We start from the raw sequence: 16307 nt of genomic DNA, 5'->3' as shown, positions 1-16307 counted from the left end.
GTAAAGAGACAGCTATTTTAAGCTTCCAGAAAAAAAAAAAGTTTAATTTGAAGCCTGCATTTGAAAACCCATCACTCTCACTAAATTGCCACGTTGACAGTATCTTCCTTATTCTAGACAGACATAGATGCCAATAGACAGAGCATGAGAAAATGACGATATCGTTTTAAGGTTCTATTTCATACTTACCCTCTTCGGTAAGAAATACAGAAGGCGTGCCGTACATCTCGTTGGAATCAACAAAGTACAGAATCCCGCAGAGACTGGCCTTGCAATAATGGAGTAAATAAAGCCACAATGAAACAGTAAACCTATAAGAGTGAGGGGGAGGAAATTATGCAGATTGGTATCATCCACGCACAGGTAATTATAGTTAACAATGACCAAGTAAATTGCTTTCTTTTTAATGAAGGGATAGATCTGCCTTGGTGTTCATCGGGGAGATCAGCTTGCGAAGCTTGGTTTTTGAGACAAAGGAGGTATAGTTATAGCAACTGCAAAAGACAGGAGTTAAGCATCATGGTACTCAACTGGCAGACATTCTACCTGCACCTAAACCTCTGTTTCGGTGCCTCTCTGAGAACCTCACAGGCCTGCCATTTGAATTCTTGATTAAGTCTTCTAAAGCCAGACACAGAATGAGAATCTGGATTTTAATAAGGGGTGATTTGATAAGAAACTATTCTAATTTCGATGATTAAAAGAAAAACATAATTAGGGCTTTCTGAGCAATTTTGTCTCTTTCAAGGATAAAAGCGTAAGGTAGAAAAAAGTATCGTAATCTGCAAATGGCATCACTAATGCTAATTGGGACACGTATATACTATTTTAAGGCATACATTAGGTTGAGTATCATAGTTCTGGCTGACCAATATGGGACAATTAATCTAATTATTTCATTTCTGAATTGGGGCTGTTTTAGTTGGAAAAAAAATATTGTACATCTGTGATTTGTGGAGAGAGGATAAAATAACAGTCATCAACTTAACTAGGATAGATTTTAGCCAAGATATAGGACCCATCAATCACTCAGCAAATATTTGCTAACACTTGCTTGGTGTCACACACTGAGTGAGTGGCCAGCAGCTCAGAGATGGGGCACGGGGAGTAACTGCATTCTGCACATGAAACAGGAATCAAGGTCAAAACAAAGGCACAGAGTTCTCTCCATCCTCCCAGGAACCGATTCACAGTTTGGGGCTAAAGTGGCAGTGGCCTTGGGCTCTTTGGGGATATAGCCAAACAAGTCCTTTAGCTTATTCTGGGCTTTGTAATCTGGCCTCCAAATCAGTGGTAAGATATGCAGACAGATGGTGCCACACAGCTCCCTCCTGACCCACCCAGCTGAGCAAGCTCATGAAGATAAGTTATTACAAGGAAGCTTAGCAAGAACATACGCTCAGTAAAGTGACTCAAGATCTTTCTACAGCCAGCAGCCGGGGAAGAATTAAATCACTCTGCTAAATCCATCCCGTCTGAGGTGAACCAGGAACCATTTTCAGCATCTTTAATTCAGCGGAAGGAAAAAATATATATATCTGGGATTTTGCTGAAATCAACGAAGATCAGAAGTGGTGCGATTTCCAGCAGCTCATCCAATCTTCCAAGACAGAAAAGGCAGGACAAAGGCGGCAATCTGTGCTGGCTGTGGCTGGCTGCCCTCGAAACCCTGCAAACGCCGCAGGCTCCCACACCTTGCCCCCCACTTGTGTCTTTCCTGGGACCGCGACATGGAAAGTCTAAGGCAAATTGAGGGTTGGTAAGTGCAAGAATAACTCAAGAATACTTGGAAGTTTTCCGGTCCACAAATTCTGCCTAAGCCACGTAGATCTCAACATTTTTTCAAAGCATACGGCAAGAGGTTTTTCTTGTCTTCTTAAGGGATTCCACTCGCCTGCTCTGGCCCTCAGGTAAAATGAGCATGGCCAGCCCTGACTGGTATGCTCAGTGGTTAGAGCATCGGCCCACACACCAAAGGGTCACAGGTTTGATTTCAGGTCGAGGGCAGGTGCTTGGGTTGGTTTCAGGGCTCAGGTGGGAGGCAACCAATTGATATGTCTCTCACATCGATGTTTCTCTCTCTCTCTCTCTCTCTCTCTCTCTCTCCCTCCCTCCCTCCCTCCCTCCCTCCCTCCACCCCTCCCTTCCCCCCTCCTTCCCTTCCTCCCTCCCTCCCTTCCACTCTCTAAAAAAAAAAAATCAATGGAACTCAACTACGTGGCTCAGAGATTGAGTGTGGACTTATGAACCAGGAGGTCACAGTTCCATTACCAGACAGGACCCAGGCCTGGGCTGCAGCTCCATCCCCAGTGGGGAGCGTGCAGGAGGCAGCTGATCAATGAGTCTCTCTCATCATTGATGTTTCTTTCTCTTTCTCTCTCTCCCTCTTCCTTCATCTCTGAAATCAATAAAAATATACTTTAAAAAAAATCAATGGAAAAAATATCCTTCGGTGAGGATTAACAACAACAAAAAGAGCATGGTCCCCCCAGCCCCCACCCTCTGCCCATTCTTACACTGGGTAATCTATCCGCTGGAGCCGGGTGGCCTCCAGCTCACGGTTCCGAAATCTCGGCAACTTCTTCACGATGCCTGTGTTCTCTCCACTGGAGGCATAGAGAAAGCCCAGGAGGGTGACCGCATCTGCAAAAGACAAGACGCTGCCTTTCAATTATCTCCAGAAAGGCATTGCTTCCCAATTCACCTTCTTCCTGGACCCCTCTGCCTAGCTCCAGTCAAGCACTGAAAGGAAATAGTCTGCAAAGCTTAGCAAACATTTCTCAAACATAGACTATATACCAGGCACACCTGCTCAGCACGTTACAGAGCAATCCCAGTTAGTTTTCATAGCAGCCCCATAAATTACACTGTATTATTTTCCCCATTCTACAGAGAAGTCTGAGGCAGAGAGAGGTAAAATTACTTGCCTAAGGTCACACAGCTACTAACTGGTGGATCCAAATTTCACGTTGCGAGCTCAGCTCCTAGGAGCTTAACCATTTTACATGCTGTCCTTCTAATGCTAAGAAAAGCATTTTGAATTTGTGTCATAATAGTAAGCTAACACGTCAGCAGCATACACTATGGTCCACAATGCTATGAAATAATAATAACTTAATGTACAAAATATATACATTCATTTAATCCTCATTATTGTCCCCAGTTTACAGGTGAAGAAATGGAAGATCAGCTGCCAAAATAATGACTTTTATTTAACACTTAGACTATGCTCAGGCAATATGCAAAGCACATTTCAGGGGGAAAAAAAATCTCATTTAATTTCACAACAATCTATGAGATGAGGTCTATTATTATTCACATTTAATAGATGCCGAGTCTTAGAGGAGGTTATATAATAAGAGGTGGAGCTGGGATTCAAACTCAAGCAGTTTGGGTTCAGAAATCCATGCTCTTAAAATTGCACAGTTATGTTTTTTTCTTCTGTGCAGACTTTCCTAATATACTCAACACAATACCCTATGCAAATATTACTAACCATACCCCTCAAAACCAAATAGAGAGCCCTCCACTTCATTTTGCTAATGTGGGAGAACTCTGTGGCTCTAGAAAAGAGGGTGTCCATAACAAATCTTAAAGGGATAACTGAGTTACTTCATCTATATTTAATACCTATTGCTTTAAACAAGGCTAATGTCAATTTCTTATTTCCTATACCTCTCTCCCCAGAAAGAAGAATGAATTCACTAAACTCAACCTAGTAATAAAGATCACTTTTCTCTTGCTTTAAAGTACTCCTCGGTTTAAACGCCCATGATTAAAATGGTGGAAATATTCTATTTCCCTGGGCTTCTTGGAGAGGGAAGGTTTGATTTCTGTACAAGTTACCAAAAGCCAATATGGCACAAATCATGGGAGCCTCAGTCTGGGATGATGAACACCCCAGCTCTCATTTCTCTATGAAAAAAAAAAAAGCGTTTTATTATAGAAAGAGGTACCTCTGGATCATTAATACTTGGACATCATAGGAGTAAAGTTTTCATAATCTCAGACTTCTGTGTACATATCTAATAGAATTACTAGTAAATAAGCCAAATCTCCCCGGTGCCCACAAACCCACCTGTTTCATTATGTACAGATGCATTTGGAAACCCAAAAGTGTGGCATTATCACTTCCAACAGAAACACTTCAAACTTTTTTTCTTTATAATTTGAGCTCAAGTTGGGCACATTGGACTTGCTGGTTGGTAATGGGGATGGGGAGGGGGGATTAGAAATAAAAATACTGTAATGTGTCTTTGGAATCTGGGAGAGAAAAAAAATCACCAAGAGGCTGATATCAGCCCAACTCTGGTTTGGCTTCCACAGTGTTGATTGGCACAGAAGAGACCAGATGGCCATATCAGACCCCCCTCCCCCAGGCCCTCTGCTAGCGATTGCTGCTGAGTTATCCAGTGGGTATTAGCAGTAGTTATCCAAATGAGCAGGATTTGATTCTGCCCGACCTGACTCCAGTAAAGGGCGGTGTTATAAAGGAGGTCTCCAAAAGGGAAAGGAATGAAAAGTGAATGTTGACGAGCCTGCCCTTGGCTCGGGATCAAAGTAAAGCAGGCTGAGCAGGGGAACTTGCAGCGAAGACACTCAGGAGGGAAAACCTAAGACCCAAAGATCTAAAATCATTTTACAAGAACACACGCCTTCTGTAGCCAACAAGGCCAAAGTGACGGTGGTTTTCTTATAAAATCTGTAGCTTCAATAATAGTTCTATGATGTGGAGTCCTATTGCAACTTCCCTTCAGTAGTATATTGGTTTTACATTTAATTAAAAATAGTGAGTGAGAATGAAGTGTTGTGGCAGGAAAGGACTTCCAAATTCACCAAGCCTAGGAGAACACACGGGCTTCTTTGCTAGTTGTTGCCTGTGGCTGCTTGGAGTGAGGCAACTGCTTAGTGGTGGCTCTCCTAGGCACCAGAATGGGGAGTAACAACCAGTGTCAATCACCAAGAAAGAATTCAAAGCTGGGAAAACTGAGCTCCAAAGGGGTGAGGTGGCTTGTCCAACTTCCTCTAGGATGTAAGCTCCACGAGGGCAGGGATGTTACGTCATTCATTGTTCCGTTCCCAAAGCCCAGAACTGGGCCCGACACTGGACAGAAGCTCCAGAAATATTCAGTGAGTGAGCGAATGAATAAACGAACAAATGACTATCGCTGTGGCCAAGTCGGGATTTGAACCTCTCTTTGGCCCAACACGTTCCACAATTCTAGAATGTGGCCCATGCTGCCGAAGCCAAATAATAGTCTCTCTTCTTTCAGGTCCTCCCCCCAGATCCATTTCTTTGGCTTCTCTGGAATGAGGAAGTTGGGTAGGAAAAGGCCATCATTACAACATAAACATAAAATGCCAGGAAAAAAAGTTCAGGTTTGGAACCCGCCTCCTTGACTGTTTCATTTCTTTTAAATATTTTTATTGATTTCAGAGAGGAAGGGAGAGGGAGAGAGAGATAGAAACATCAATGATGAGAGAGAATCATGGATCAGCTGCCTCCTATATGTCCCCTACTGGGGATTGAGCCCTCAAGCTGGGCACTGGTTGTTATTCCCCATTCGGGGCAAGAATCGAACTGTGACCTCCTTCTTTATAGGTTGACGTTCAACCACCGAGCTACACCTGCCTGGCTGTTTTATTTCCTCTAATTTTAGAGCAAGAAGAGGCATTAGATATCATGTGGTGCAAACTCCTTCCCTTGAAGACAAGGAAAGTGTGAGGTCTTGTTGAAGGTTGCATAGCTAATAAGGGACCCAGGTATGACACAAAACCGGTCTCCAACTACAGACCAATGGGCTCGTTCTTAAAACACATCACATGTCACAGGCCTCCCCGAGAACCAGGGCTGATGTCCAGCTGGCATGCCCCTGTGAGGCCACACTGGTTGTTAAATACAGATATATGTCCAAGGCCCCACCACCAACCACCCACCCTGGCCTCTCCTTCAGGGCAGAGCCTGGCTCAGCAGGGCTCCAGCACCCTCCTGTTTCAGCACTAGGGCTAGCGCCTGGGGACTGACTGAGCCCCACCCCCCACCTCTTCCTGGTTATTAAGTATTTTGCATATCACCCTTGGGTGGGGTGGCTGGGACGTCTAGGAGCCCATTGTTTGGTTCAGCTGAGCGATCAGAGCCCTGACTAAGGCACCTGCTCCAGGGAAGATTCGTTTCCACGAAACAAAGCCCTACTCTGGGTGTGCATCAAACATGTCACAATAATGCGGCTGAGATCCTTTGTGGAGAAGTTAAGAAATAGTCTTGTTGCAAAGAATAACTATGACTATAAATCTGTAAACAGAACCTAGAGGACAACAAGCTAAGATTTTTCAACCCGGAGAAGGAAAGCTAGAGCGCAGGTAACTCAATGATGCTTTCCAAGCACGGGGCATTCAAAAGACAGCGGTGAGCGGGGGTTTTATTTTCCTTAAAGACGAAGACGGAGAACAAACACCCTACTCTCCAGCAAGTACAATTTAGGTCAGAACTTTCCCCAAAAGATGCTAGGCAGGGAAGTGAGTGACTAAGGATGTCTGTGAAATGCTCACTACAAGGAGTCTTAATAAATTCCACTCCCAGTCACTTTCCCTCCAAACATACATATATGTGCAAAAAGATACACGTACGAGGATGTGTGGCAAAACCTTGCTGTTAATGGTAAATGACCTGCATGACCATCAGCGGGAGACAAGTGAAATGAAGGACCTTCGGGCAATGCCATGCTAAGCAGTTATTGAAAAGAATGAGTTTGTGCAGCACGAGCTGGCACAGAGAAATCTCGGCTGCCCTGTGAGTGAGTGCGGGGCAGAGCGTAGCGTGTCCTCCCTCCTGTGTACGAAGAGAAGGGGCCATCCACGTAATGTTCACAGGTGCAGAGAACATCTCTGGGAGGAGACACAAGAAATGAAAGCTGCTGAGTTTGCCTCTAGGAACGGGACAAGAAGAGTGTGGTGTGGGGGTGTGGGGAGTGGGAGGCTTGCTCTTCCCCCAAACCCTTTTACACCATCTGAACTTTGTAAACCGGGTGCACGTGTTACTGTTTTGGCTAAAAGAAAAGAGAACAACATCCTCTGAGCATTTCTGTTCGGCAGGGAGAAGGGACTGGCCATATTCAGAGGCCTCCCCGCCCTTGGGCCTCCACGGACGTTCTGTCCACTTCAAAAAGACTAAGTCCAGCGGGGGAGGAAAACAGGATGATACACATCGGTGAAAATTCAACTTAAAACAAAGGGTCACCGAAACCGGTTTGGCTCAGTGGATAGAGCGTCGGCCTGCGGACTGAAGGGTCCCGGGTTCGATTGCGGTCAAGGGCATGTACATTGGTTGCGGGCATATCCCCGGTAGGGGGTGTGCAGGAGGCAGCTGGTCGATGTTTCTCTCTCATCGATGTTTCTAGCTCTCTATCCCTCTCCCTTCCTCTCTGTAAAAAAAAATCAATAAAATATATTTAAAAAATAAAACTAAAGAATTCTTTAAAAAAGGGTATTCCTTCTGATTTGGGACCTGGGCTAGGACTGTATGAGCATACTTCAGTAAAAGACGGAAATAGCAAAGCAGGAGCATCAGGAAGTCGGGCTCCAGTGAAACACGCCCCTGAGCCTGGGCTTCCCCTCCGTAAAGAGAGGACGAGAATAATACTCTTTCCCACGGGAATATTATGAGGATTAAATGAGGCAATGTGCATGGAAAAGGTGTTTTGAGAATCATAAAGGGCAATGCAGGTACAAGGCATTCATTAGTGTTCTTCCGGGGAGATTCAGACTACAGTGATTAACTGGGGGGGAAACAAAGGAACCGAGTCTTTTTTTCCTTCTTCTTCTGAAAGTGCCAAATACACAGTTCTTGTAATTACAGACAGTATCATCATGTCATTGACTTGAATAATCCTGCTGCATAAACTGATATTTCATAGAGACAGGCAAAGTCTGGCTCCAATATTTGACTTAATCTCCTATTGGTTTGTTATAATGGAATTCTGTTCTAAGAAACCATTCTTCCAATCCAACAGATCTGAAGATGAGAATACATTTTAAGTGAAAGGAAAGAAACGTGGGAAAGAAGGAAACTGCCATGCTCCCCAGTTTTTGAACTAAGAGGAAAGATCAGGAAAATGTTCATACAGGGAAACATGAGGGTAGAATTTCCTTCCTTCCTTCCTCCCTCCCTCCCTCCCTCCCTCCCTCCCTCCCTCCCTCCCTCCCTCCCTCCCTCCTTTCTTTCTTTCTTTCTTTCTTTCTTTCTTTCTTTCTTTCTTTCTTTCTTTCTTTCTTTCTTTCTTCTTTCTTTCTTTCATCTTCACCCAAGGATATTTTTCCCACCAATTTTTAGAGAGAGTGGAAGGGAGAAGGAGAGACAGAGAGAAACATCAATGTGTCATAGATTGGTTGCCTCCCTCATGCCCCCAACCAGGGCCGGGAGCCTGCAACCAAGGTACATGCCCTTGGCCAGAGTCGAACCCGGGACCCTTCAGTCCACAGGCTGAAGGCTCTATCCACTGAGCCAAACCAGCTAGGGCAGGGCAGAATGTTTAGCACACCTTGGCATGGCTCCAACCTGCCTTTCTAGTCTTATTTCCTGAACTGCTCATCTCCACCTGAGATTCTAGCTGAACATACGCACAGCTCGAGTGCTGCTCCTCCACGTTTCCACCCGGTAGTGGCCTTTGGTGCTCCATCCACATGGCACTCTCTCTCACTAGGCAGAGACTCCGTCTCAGAATCCTTCGCAACACGGCAATGGAGGTAGCCACACCCAACCACTCTGGGTCAGCATGCAAGACGAAACCTATTGGCTATCCCTCAGATGAAGGGATGCAGACTCGCCGACACCCCCCCATCAGCCTGCACTCCCTCCTCTGTGCCTGTCCCTCCTGCCTGGATGCCCTTCCCTCCATTCCTTTTCTGACTATGAAAAACTCAACTCATCCTTCCAGTCTCTGTTCAAATGTCACCTCCTCTGTGAAGAAGGCTAGCAAAGCACCTAACACTAAAGACTGCTTGATAACGTTTTTTCAATGAATTAATGACTTAAATAAAGAGCTCCATGGCATTACCCAGCAGTGATTAATGGTTAAGTGTTGCATTTGGGAACCAACCTACTTGGGTTCAAATCCAGGCTCCATCATGAATAGCTGTGTGACCTTAGACAATGTACACTATCTCTCTGAGTCAGTTTCCTCCTCTGTAAATATGACCCAGAGCACTGGGCAGATCTAAATTAGATACCCACCGAAAGCACTTCGCACAGTGCCTGGCAGTAATGGAAAGTAGCTATTCTATTGGAAGCTGTATTTACCTCCTGAATAATCCCCTACAAAGAGGGAAAGATGGTGTCTGCATTTTTGAGTGCCCAGATTGAGTAAAGAAATTGGCACATAGTAGGTACTCAATTAACCTTTGTTTAATTAAATTGAACAGGACACACATCCTATGGGGTGGTGGAACAACAGAGGACTAGGGAAGGCCAAGGGGGGGAGAGTTAATTTCTGATTGTGGGGATCCAAAAGAAAAAAAAAAAAAGGAAAGAAAAATGCTTTGAGGTGGGGTGAGGGAAGGGTTGAAATCTGAGCTGCCTAGTGAAATGTGGGCATAATTTTGCCAGGAAGACAGGGCAGGTGGCAATGGTGGGGGGATGTCGGTGGGGAGTGGGAGTCAGGGATGGCAGCTATCCAGGTAAAAGGACCTGCTTTAGCCAAGGCATAGGGGTGCAGAATCAAACTAATCAGACTCAAACTACAAGGGCAGGCGCACAGGGTGAAGGCGAGCCCACGTGTGGTTGCAAAGGAGGATCGCTGACCTGCAGCCTTAACCAGCACAGCCCCCATGGGCCCCACCTGGGAAACTGCAGTGTGAGTGTGTGCACGGAGCCCCAGGGAAGGCACGCAGCCCCCGCCTACCCCCACACGCTCCCTAATGTGGCAACAGCCCGCAGAGTGAGGATGCTGTCACAGCGTGACGGTCACACATAAGCATAAGAGAGAACAAGGTCCTTGCCCCTTGGCGAAGAGCATTCATTACTCAGTCTCATCCCTCAAGCGACAAACAGTCACTGCACACCTGACACACACACAGGCACTGTGTCCCTGGAACAACACAATCCAGGACCCAGGCCTGATGGAGCTTGTGTTTCTAGGATGAAGACACGCAACCAGCAAAAAGCAATAAAAGACAGTCAATGACGACGTCCAGGAGCAATAAGGCTACGGAGGAAAAGAAAGGTGGTAACAATGGGGTGGAGTAGCAGGGGTGGGGCTGCTGTCTGAGATAAGGTGGGCAGGGAAGTCTCGTCTGATGAGATGCCATCTGTGCAGGGGTATGATGAGGTAAGCGAGGTGGGGGAGGAGCATCGTAGGAGGAGGGAGCAGTAATGCAAATGCCCCTAAGTGGGAAAGAACTCGGTACATTGGTGGAGAAGCAAACAGGCTCCCGTGGCTAGAACAGGTGGGCACGGGAAGCGCGGCAGGAGATGGGGCGGGAAGGGGACAGGAACAGATTCCACGGGCCGTGGTAAGCGACACAGGCTGACCTTTAGTGACTGGCACAGGAGTGACTGCCCGCGGGAGGTGATGGGACCTGCTGGCACGGGCGCTACGTGGGGGAGGAGGCAAAGCTGGGAGGCCACCTGCAGGCCGTGGCCACAGTCCAGACAGAGCCGGGGTGGTTTAGACCACATGACAGCAATGCAGGTGGTACAAGGAAACTGAATATGCAATGAAGTGTGAAGACAGAGGGAACAGGACTAGCTGGCCTCTCACAGTAGGGCATGATAGGGAAGAGAAGTCTGATGGGCCTACAGCTACCCACCCGGGTGGTGGATTTCTCTCTCTGGGTGAGTTCACGCATGAATCAGGCACACATGTGATGGGTGAGGGACCACGGCTAAGGCCTGGTTCCCCCCCCCAAGGCCTGGTCCCCCCCCCCCCCCCAAGGAAATGGACAGTAGTGTGTAGAGCCACAGGTGTGGTGTACCTGGCCACCTACGGCCCATGCGCCTGGAACGTAGCAGGAACAGGTGCACCAGCATGCAGGTGGCCGAGCCTGGCCACACAGGTGTCCTGGGCGACTGCCCACTTCTGACCCAGGGTAAGTTTACGCGGCAGGGCCGGACAAAAGTCTGCTGCATCTCTCCCGAAAATCAGACCCCCGGCCTGGCCTGGGACGGGTCCTGGCAAAGGAGATCAGCTGCAGCGGTGTGTGCGTGGGCACAGCCTCGCCTCGGCCATGCGCATGGTCACTCCAGCCTTAGTCACGGCACCACCGCGCACGGGGGCTGTGGCTCACTCCCCTTATAAAGGAAAAAGAAAACGAAAGCAGAAAGGAAGTGCTTCAGTCCAGAGGCAGCACCCTCGTAGGATACCAGGCACCTTGACTCAGAAACCGGTCCCCACACCCACCACCAGAGCCGGCTACAGACAGGGACCCCGACATGAAAGGCGCTGCGCGGCTCCCTAATGCCATCTTGTTCTGGTTTGACTCGTGTTCGCCAAGAGTCCCTGCAAACAAGCCAGAGGCCTGGCCCCTGCCCCCGCCCCCCCTCCCCCCCCCCCCAGACAGACACACACACAGCCGAGGTTGAGAACAGAGGTCGGTCGTGGGTACTTTCCACAGGGCTGCTCTTTTGATTGTCTTTTAAAGGGAAGGAGAGGAAACGTTCCCCATTCCTGGAGAACAAATCACAGCCGTGCAAGCAGAGCTGGTTGTGAGGGTGCACGAGCTCCCCCGTTTTCAGTGGCTCTGTGTTATGCTGGCATTAGATCAGTTCTCGCCCCACAAGGCACGGTCCGGAGAAGGTGGGGAGAAAAACCTGAGCCCTGTGAATGTGGGAAGGTCCAAGAAAAGCCATTTTCAGGCTGTGATCAGGGGCCCCAAGAACCCAGCCAGGCCGCAAATGACTTCATTTGAAAACTTCCAGCTTGCAATCCAGTCATTCTTTAATGAGAAATATGTGATCTGGCCAAATACGAAATGGGATCATTAAATCTTGACAAAATTGAAGGCAAAGCAAAACTGTGGCTGTGTGTGCCCCCTGCCTCCTTCTCCTTAACAAACCAGGCCCCCCTGCAGAAGGCCATTCAGACGGACGCTGGCGCGGGCTTCTGACTGGGAGAGGGATGCGCACTGATCATTAAAATGCATGCCATTCACTGATTTCAACATTTAATCACCCACCCCACACCGACGCTCACACACGCAAGAAAGGGATTCGTCTTCTGCTTCCAGGTATCTCATACTTAAAGCACCACACAGACACGGGCTAAGCCAGACACAGAACACGGAGATTCAAAACAAAACGTAGGATCAAATTGTACAGAACTGTGCACATACACAAACGTGCACAAAGAAAGAGGTAAAGTCTGGCCCAGCGGACATGACTCAGTGGTTGAGCATTGACCTATGAACCAGGAGGTCACAGTTTGATTCCTGGTCAGGACACATTCCCAGGTTTTGGGCTTGATCCCCAGTAAGGGGTGTGCAGGAGGCAGCCAATCAATGACTCTCATCATTGATGTTTCTATCTCTCTCTCCCTCTCCTTTCCTCTCTGAAATCAATCAATCAAAGCGGTGGAGTCTGAATAAAGGCCAGTAGTTGAGTTAAGAGTTTTAGCTCCATGTCAGTTTTCCCTTCCCTGGTTTCCATACCCTGCTCTCACTATGGATGATGTCACCATTAAGGGGCAGCTGGAGGGGGCAGGGGAGGGATACATAGAACTCGTTACCATTTTTGCAACTTCCTATGAATCTGTAATTATCTCAAAATAGTTTTTTTTAATGCCAAATGTGTTGATTCTATGGAAAGTGGCCTCTGACAGGCTATAATATCTAGTTGCACAGGCCTTGAAGTTTCCATTACATGCGGGGCTGTGTGAGGGTGGCCCCAGGAAATGCTGTTTTCCCCATGTCCTTAAGTCACCTTTCCCGGCACCAGTCCTCTAGACCCGTGGTCGGCAAACTGCGGCTCGCGAGCCACATGCGGCTCTTTGGCCCCTTGAGTGTGGCTCTTCCACAAAATACCACGGCCTGGGCGAGTCTATTTCAAAGAAGTGGCGTTAGAAGAAGTTTAAGTTTAAAAAATTTGGCTCTCAAAAGAAATTTCAATCGTTGTACTGTTGATATTTGTCTCTGTTGATTAATGAGTTTGCCGACCACTGAGCTAGACGATCAGGAGGTGTCAGCCCCTTCCTGTGGAAGGGTCTGCTGTCACAGGCCCATGGATTTCCTCCACCCACCAACCCTGCCTGGGTCTGGCCGCAGCTCCACCCCTGGTCCAGAGGTTCTCACGCCTTAGGGTCCTATCAGAACCATCATGAGAATGTGTAAATGCTGATGCCAGGGCCCTGCTCCCACAGATTCTGACCAAGTCTGTATGGATGGGTGCTGGGAATTTGCACTTGCAACTAGAGTCCTGGCTGGTTTATTCTGTTGCAGTGTGTCCTAGGGCCACACTTTGGGAAACGCTACCAGACCCAGGTGGTTCCTGGGAGCATGCCCAGGGTGGCTCCCCATTGCAGGGCACGGAGAAGAGCTGGCAGGCACTCAGCATAGCAAGGTGCCCCTGTCACCGACGGAGCGATATTCAGACCCCTTCTTCTAACTGTGTATAGCCAGAGCGGTCCAACCCCAGTGCTTAAGGGAGACTGCAGAAGGGCGCAGGAGCCTCCTGTACGGATCCTTCGGAGGCTGCGCCCACATGGCATTGAGGATAAAGCGCTGAGTTTGGACTCTATCATCCGTCATCACGGCTACTTTTCACTGAATGCTCATTATGTGCTAAGCAAAGTACAACTCATTTAATTCTCACAACATGGCTCTGAGAAAATTGTTATTTAGTATTCCCACTTTACAGAGAGGAAAACTGAGGCTCCAAGAGTTCCGAAATTACATAGGCAGCAGGAAAGTAGAAGAGCCAGGAGCGGAAGCCAGGTCTGCTTGGCTGGGAAGCAATGCACTAAAGCTCACTGATGCTGGAGGGGTTTCAGAGGGGAGACGGGAGGAAGACCTGCCCAATGCTTGTTTTAGTGGCATTAATGCCCCTTTCCAACTTAAAGCAGATCCAAACCTCTCAAGGTCCCCCTTCCATGGCCCCTCTGTCCCCCTCTCTCTTTCCCTTTCAGTCCTGTTCTGTCCAACTGCTTCTCCTCTCTTCACCTATTCACTTTTCCCCTTTCATCCCCAAAGTCTAAGGTTGCAGGCTCCATTTCCCTCAGTCTCCCCCAACTGCTAATAGAAGAGTTCTCCCCTGCCCCTCTTTATGGTACAGGCTATCTGAAGAAATGAATCAGGTTCCTGGCACGGCAAGTGACCTACCATTTTCAAGAGGACACTGGGGGATCTTGTTTGCCCGAAGGTTCCAAATATAATCCATGTTCCACTCAAGGCACACTTGATGGTCTTTGAAAGGGCGCTCGAAAGGCGGGACGGTCTTCAGCAGAGTGTAATTCTTCGCGACAGCGTGTAGCAAGTTTTCGTCCCATTTAACATTCACGTCTCCACCACTGTATCTGTGAGTAATCCAGGCGCGGAGTATCACCACCGACACGGAAATGGAGTGTCTGATGAAATAATCATCTCTGTAAACCATGATGCTTGGAAATTTCACCTGCACGAGGTGTGTCCTGCTGGTGTGAAGGTGCTTCTCGTTCTTCCACCGTTTTTTGTACACAGGAATGCTACTCCTGAACTCGGAGGAGACCACCGCTTCCAAACTGACAACGCAAGGCTGAGAGCACAAATACTCCACCGAGACTTCAGAAATGTTGCGAACATTTCCTTCAGCGACAGTGAAATAAATGAAGTCTTTGTGAGCCACGCTCTGCTCAGCGTTGGATGTCACGGACGTGGTCAGGGAGGTCTGCCGGCCCCAAGACGGCACAAAATTCTGAAAAGAAAAATAATGTAGAGAAAGTTTAAAAATGATCATATTAACCCTTTGCACTCACTTGCTTTTTTTCTTGATTCCTTTATTCTAATGCTAACCGTGTCGAGTCACACTTGACATCCGAGTGCAAAAGGTTAAAAGGTAAGTGAATCACGATTTTCCCGGGATAAAAAAAAAGTCCATGTCCATAAAGCAACGAATGAGGAAGATAAAAGATGTCGAAATCACTACTGAGCAATTGGAGAAAAACCAACACATGCACGCACACACACATACACATGAAGATTAGGCCACATTAACTCTCTCCCCAGACTCAGTAGCATCTGCTGATCAGAAACGTGCCTCTCAAACTGCGTGGCAGTCATTCCAGAGCTGGTTTCCAAACGGAGGAGCCAGTTCATAACACACCCAGGCACAATGCGTCTGCCTTTGAGTGAAAAAGAGAACAATCGGGCTTCAGACATTTCCAAACTATTGTCCTGACTGCAAATGCTGGAGAGCCGCAGCCAAATCCGAGGGCTGGAGAAGAGCTCAGAGTGCACCCGAGAGGGAACATGCCAGGGACGCCAACCCGGCCTCATTCTCTCCGTAAGTTCTGAGCCAGGACAAGCACGCGTGATGGATGGACCAGCAGGAGGTTTCTGCTGCTCGAAATCACACCCGGGCAGGCAGGGACCACAGACCGTGTTGTCTGATTCTTTCACCGTGGCTGGTGCAACACGTGCCAAGGAAGGTTTTGTTTGCCTGGTTATTTATCTCGTTCTCTGAATGACCAAGCCCTCTCCACGCGGACATTCGTTCCAGAAGAAACCTGGAAAGTTTGGTCATGAAGTCAAGGCAATGTTTTGGGCGTGATGTATAGGTGCTAAGAGAGATCTCCTACATCTGACTTTGTGATTCAGGCACCCCAAACAAAGTCGCAAAAAGGTTACTTGGGACCACGGCACACCCATTAGTATGGCTATTATAAAAAAAGCACACACAACAGCCCTAGCTGGTTTGGCTCAGTAGGGTCCTGGGTTCCATTTCCGTCAAGGGCACATGCCCGGGTTGTGGGCTCAAGCCCCAGTGTGGGGCGTGCAGAAGGCAGCCGATCAATGATTCTCTCTCATCACTGATGTTTCTATTTCTCTCTTCTTTGCCCTTTGTCTCTGAAATCAATAAAAATATATTAACAAACAGACAAACAAGTGTTAGGAAGGATGTAGAGAAACAGGAGCCTGTGCATTGCTGGTGGGAATGTAAAATGGGGCAACAGCTGTGGAAAACGGTACAGTGAATCCTCAAAAAATTACACAAGAATTACCATACGATCCAGAGAGTTGAAAGCAGGGGCTCGAAGAGATATATTCACAGACATATACCCACTTCACAGTAGCATCATTCATAATAGCTAAAAGGTGAAAACAACCCAAAGCCTATCAACAGATGA

At 47.7% G+C, this 16307-nt stretch overlaps 1 protein-coding gene across 1 annotated transcript in view; it reads right to left on the bottom strand.

Moving 5' to 3' along the window:
* The window catches only part of SEL1L3 (SEL1L family member 3), a 111143-nt gene that overhangs the window by 83886 nt on the left and 10950 nt on the right, over positions 1-16307 (bottom strand). Inside the window, exons 2-4 of the mRNA XM_079767438.1 lie at positions 14305-14875; positions 2517-2643; positions 190-311 (exon numbers count right to left, since the gene is read on the bottom strand). Of these exons, the coding sequence (XP_079623564.1) occupies positions 190-311; positions 2517-2643; positions 14305-14875 (820 nt within the window). The remainder of the gene's footprint in view (positions 1-189; positions 312-2516; positions 2644-14304; positions 14876-16307) is intronic.

This window comes from Cnephaeus nilssonii (genome assembly GCF_951640355.1).
Source record: "Cnephaeus nilssonii genome assembly, chromosome: 1".
In the NCBI taxonomy this organism is placed as follows: Eukaryota; Metazoa; Chordata; class Mammalia; order Chiroptera; family Vespertilionidae; genus Cnephaeus; species Cnephaeus nilssonii.
The sequence above is the reverse complement of the archived record's forward strand: the minus strand, read 5'-3'. Positions and strand labels throughout refer to the sequence as shown.